Source organism: Propithecus coquereli, unplaced genomic scaffold (genome assembly GCF_000956105.1).
Source record: "Propithecus coquereli isolate 6110/MARCELLA unplaced genomic scaffold, Pcoq_1.0 Scaffold6, whole genome shotgun sequence".
In the NCBI taxonomy this organism is placed as follows: Eukaryota; Metazoa; Chordata; class Mammalia; order Primates; family Indriidae; genus Propithecus; species Propithecus coquereli.
The window spans coordinates 7,101,597-7,106,388 of NW_012151951.1; the positions used below are offsets into that span (position 1 = coordinate 7,101,597).

At 34.2% G+C, this 4,792-nt stretch overlaps 1 protein-coding gene across 1 annotated transcript in view; it reads right to left on the minus strand.

Moving 5' to 3' along the window:
• CWF19L2 (CWF19-like 2, cell cycle control (S. pombe)) overlaps positions 1–4,792 on the minus strand; it is a 146,702-nt gene that overhangs the window by 139,061 nt on the left and 2,849 nt on the right. The window contains exon 3 of the mRNA XM_012659123.1: positions 4,659–4,781. Coding sequence (XP_012514577.1) covers positions 4,659–4,781 — 123 coding nt within the window. The remainder of the gene's footprint in view (positions 1–4,658; positions 4,782–4,792) is intronic.

Here is a 4,792-nt window from a genome sequence, read left to right on the forward strand (position 1 = left end):
CATATATATACACATATTACCAAATGTGGCTTCTCCCAAGAATGCATGTTGGTGAAGCATTTGAAAATCAAAGCAATGTAATTCTCCGTGTTAGCTGAATAAAGGAGAAAAATCATATGATCATATCAATAGATGCAGAAAAAGTATTTAATAGAATTCGATACTCTTTCTAGATACAAACTCAAAAAACTGGAAATAGAAGGTAATTTCATGTGTGAAAGGGCATACATGAAAATCTCATAGCTAACATCATGCTTAAAGGTGAAAGACTAAATGCTTTCCACCTAAGATAGGAAATAAGGCAGTCATGAGTACTCTCACCACTTCCATTCAACACTATATTAAAGTCCTAGCTACTGAAATAAGGCAACGAAAAAAAAATAATAAATAAAATAAAAGGCACAGAGATTGAAAAGAAAAAAGTAAAACAGTCTTTATTCACACATGCCATAATCGTGTACCTAAAAATCCTAAGAAATCTACCAAAAAAGCTACTAGCATAGTATTTGTGAATTTAACAAGGTTAAAAAGATACAAGATAAATATACAAAAAGCAGTTGTATGTTTATATACCAGCTGCAAACACATTTTTTTAAAACTATATTTATACTAGCACTCTAAGAAAACAAAATAGAAAAAAATACAACAAAAGACATATAAGACCTCTATAATGAAAATTCCAGAACATTGTGAGAGAATTTAAGGAACTTAAATGGATAGAGAAATATACCATATGCATGATCGAGTGAAAGACTCAGTATTTTAAGATGTCAATCTCCCAAAATTAATCTACTGACACAAAACAATTCCAATCAAAATACCAGCAGATATTTTTATTGAAATAGGCTGATTCTAAAATTTATAAAGAAATGCAAAAAACTTACAGTAGCCAAAACAATTTTCAAAAAGAACGAAATCAAAGAACTTTCACTACCTGATTTCAAACTTACCCTAAAGCTCCATTAATTAACACAGTGTATTTATGAGAAACACGTAGCTCAATGGAGGAGAATAGAGTCATATGCTCTACCAATTTTCAACAAAGGAGCCAATGAAATTTAATAGGGAAAAGTTAGCCTTCTCAATAAATGATGCGAGAACAAATGGAAATTCATATGGGAAAAAAATAAACTTTGACACTTATACTAGAAACAATAATTAAACACTATGATTTATTAATAATAGATCATGGATAAGCAAAAAAGGAAAGCTATAAAACTTCTAGGAAAAGTATCCAGAAGTGTCCAGAAAGTATCCAGGAGAAAATCAGGTGTGATTGAGTTGTGAAAAGATTAGGACACCAAAATCACAAAGAAAAAATAATAAAAAACAAAAAATGACTGATAAATTAGACTTCACAAAAGAAGACACAGAATGGCCAATAAAGATTTAAAATGATGATTTACATCATCGTTCTTCAGGGAAATACCACATGAGATACTACTACACACAAAGCAGAATGGCTAAAAATTATAATGACTCACAATACCAAGTGCTAGCAAGGATGTGGAATGACTCGAACTCACACAGACTGTTAGTAGGAGTGTAAAACGGTCCAACCACTTTGGAAAACAACGGCATTTTCCCAAGAGAAATAAAAACATATGTCCGCAAAAAGACTTGTACACAAATGTTCACAGTAGCATTATTCATACCAGCTCCAGACTACAAATAATCCAAATAACTTTCAACAGATAAACGCATAAGCAAATTGTGGTATATTCATACAATAGAACACAGCAACAAAAAGGGAAGAACTACTGATATATGCAACAACATGAATGAACTGCAAAAACATTATGTTAAGTCAAAGAAGCCAGACACAAAAAGGATATTTTATGAATCGATTCATATGAAATTTGAGAATAAGTAAGACTAGTGTACTTAAGTAGGTTCTTAGTTGTCCAATCTTGGAGTGGGGGGGCAGGGAAGGACTGACTGCAAAAGCCATGAAAAAGTTGGTAAGGTCGTGAAAATCTTCTGTATCTTAAGTGACGTGGTTAAACAGGTGTATTCATCAAACAGTACATTTAAAATAGGATCACTGTATTATATGTAAATTACACCTCAGCAAAGCTGATTTTAAAATAAAGGGACCTTGACAAAGTCAAGATATGCTTTGCAGCCTGACATGGATCCTCAATGCTGCTCAGCAATTTTCTGCTTCTCTTTTACTACTTAAGCAAAGTTGTTTCAAATCTATACCATTTCCTCAATCCCTCTCTTATTTTTATTCCCAAATTATCTTCTCAGTGATTTTACCTTCTACTTCACAGAGAACAAGAAGTAGAAACATCACTAATCAGTTCCCTTCTTACCACACCATCTCCTTATTTATTTGTACAAATAAAGATGTTACAACTTCTCACCTAGCTCAGAAGAGAGGGTGCTCCTATTCCTCATCAAAGCCGACCCTTATTCCCTTGGGACTCTAATAATCCAAATTCATCATTCTCCTCAATATTATTTCTCTCTCCTTCCCTAAAAACATTTTCTCAAAAAGACCTCTCAACAACCCTGACTCCTCTAGCTTCCCCTCTGTCTTTCCTTCTCTTTACTACCAATACAAATTTCTCTTTCATCCTTCATTTCATTTCAGTGCGGTGTGATCACACAGCATTCATTCAAATGACTCTAAGGTATAGGAGGGCTGTCCACAAAGTATCCAGCCACAGATGCAACAGATACATGGATAGAATGGCTGGATACTTTCCAGACAGCACTTGTATACATTATACAACTTACGTATAAGTGTACATACTGCATGTTGCAAAAATATAAATATATACACATCTATTTAAAGGAAAGAACAAAGAAAAAAACAGGACAATGTGAATAATGGGAAGAAAGTGCCCTTAATCAAATGACATAAATGTTTAAACAGCCTGGCAGATCTGAGGGCTCTTAGATCTTTGCATAAACTCCAAGGAGTTTTATAAATCCACTGAAATAAACAAACTTACACATGCATGATTTTTTGGAGAAAGTATCACTTACTTTTATTAGATTCTCAATGCAGTCAATAATCCAAACTCACAATTATAAAATTAGTCTTTCTATGTATCTTCTTTTCTCTTTAAGATTTTCTAACTCCCTTTGCTCTGAGTTATATTCAAAAAAATTTCTTCTATGTAATTTAAATATTTCGACCATTACAAAATATGCTGGCTAATCTACAAGACTATCCTGTTGTATTTCTCACTATGAATCAATACACTGTATTCTCACATAAGATAGGCTTTCAAGGTCAATTACCATTTTAGGGTATTGAGAACTACAGAACTTTTGACACATGACTTCATCCAAACTCCAGTACTAAGAGATTTAACCAAACTCTAGCATGGCTTCCACTTGCAGAAGATTATGTCCCTAGAATAGATGACCCTAGCAAATGCCTGCCTGAGAAAGCTCAACACTGCCAGGAAAATTTACTATTTGTTTTAGCCAACACCTGATGATAGACCCTCAATTTCCCTTTCTTAGGGTGTTTATTAATACTAAAAAGAGCTTACAGTTGTGAATATCATATCTCTTACCACTCGGAAGGGTCTCTCTCAAGGACCTGAGAGCCATTCCTCTGAAATGTAATCATCAGGAAAGATAGGGCCTCTGTCTCCCAGTCTCTGTGGGAGGATAGAATCCTAACTATAATAATTGCCAGCTGGCAAACACAGCTGGCCTAATCCAATTTACAATGACCAACTCTTTGTAATTTTTCACTTTTCTCACTCTACTGAGCCCTCGCTCTCTCCCCTCCCCTCCCTCATTCTTCCCTTTAAAATGCCCAAATCATCTCTGCACAAATTAGGATGGAGCTCAGCAATTTCCCCTACTGTCAGTAGATACTGAATAAAATCTGTTTTCACCACTTTAACTAATATCCAGCTGTGTTTATCTTCGATAGTTTACTGCCAAAAATTTAGTTTCTGAAACAACAGGTGATCCAGACTTCTGACTATGGTGATGCAACTGAAAGGATAACTGTATGAAGTTTGTACGTGGGAGACCAATTACCCCTACATATCTCTAGCTCATCACTCTCTATGCATAACCTCTTTCTTCCTCAAAACAAGTATGAAGGATTTGACCTACTTTCTTTTGTTCTATGAGTCCTCCTCGGTCCAGAACTGGCAAGAGACACAGCCAACCCAATACTCTCTTCCTTTTGACCCCAAAGGTAAGTACATAAAACACATCCACTTTTAAAGACTTAAATGTTAATTTCTACAAAAAAACAAACAGGGGTGACAGACTCTCAAATGTGTTGAAACTCTTTTCCCTTATTTTTACAACACTGGTCTTCCCCATGTCTCCTAATTTTCCAACTACTTTTACTTAGCATCCTTTATTTCCTATCTGATTCTTCAGTGTTGGTATTCATCTTTCTTTTCAGTTTCCCTAGACATGTCATCCGTTCTAATGGATGGATTAACTAGCAATGATTCCCAAATTGTATCCCTGTCTTCTTAAACATTCTCTGAAACCCAAGATCCACATTTCTAATATTTCCTGTACATCTCCAAGTAGATGTCTCACAGATGTTTTCATATCTAACTAGTAATATCTTGAGTTCTCATACATTTTTAGTTCCCATATATCATTCTTTCAAATAAAAATATCTCAAATAGCTGTTCTGATCAATTTTAGTACGTACTTACTGATGAGCTATCAGCTGATTCATTGTTTTTTTCATATTTTTGTTTCTTGTTCTTTTTTTTCTTCTCTTTCTTTACTTTTTTTGAATGCTTGTCTTTTTTCTTCTTTTTCTTCACAGAATGTTCCTATAATCATT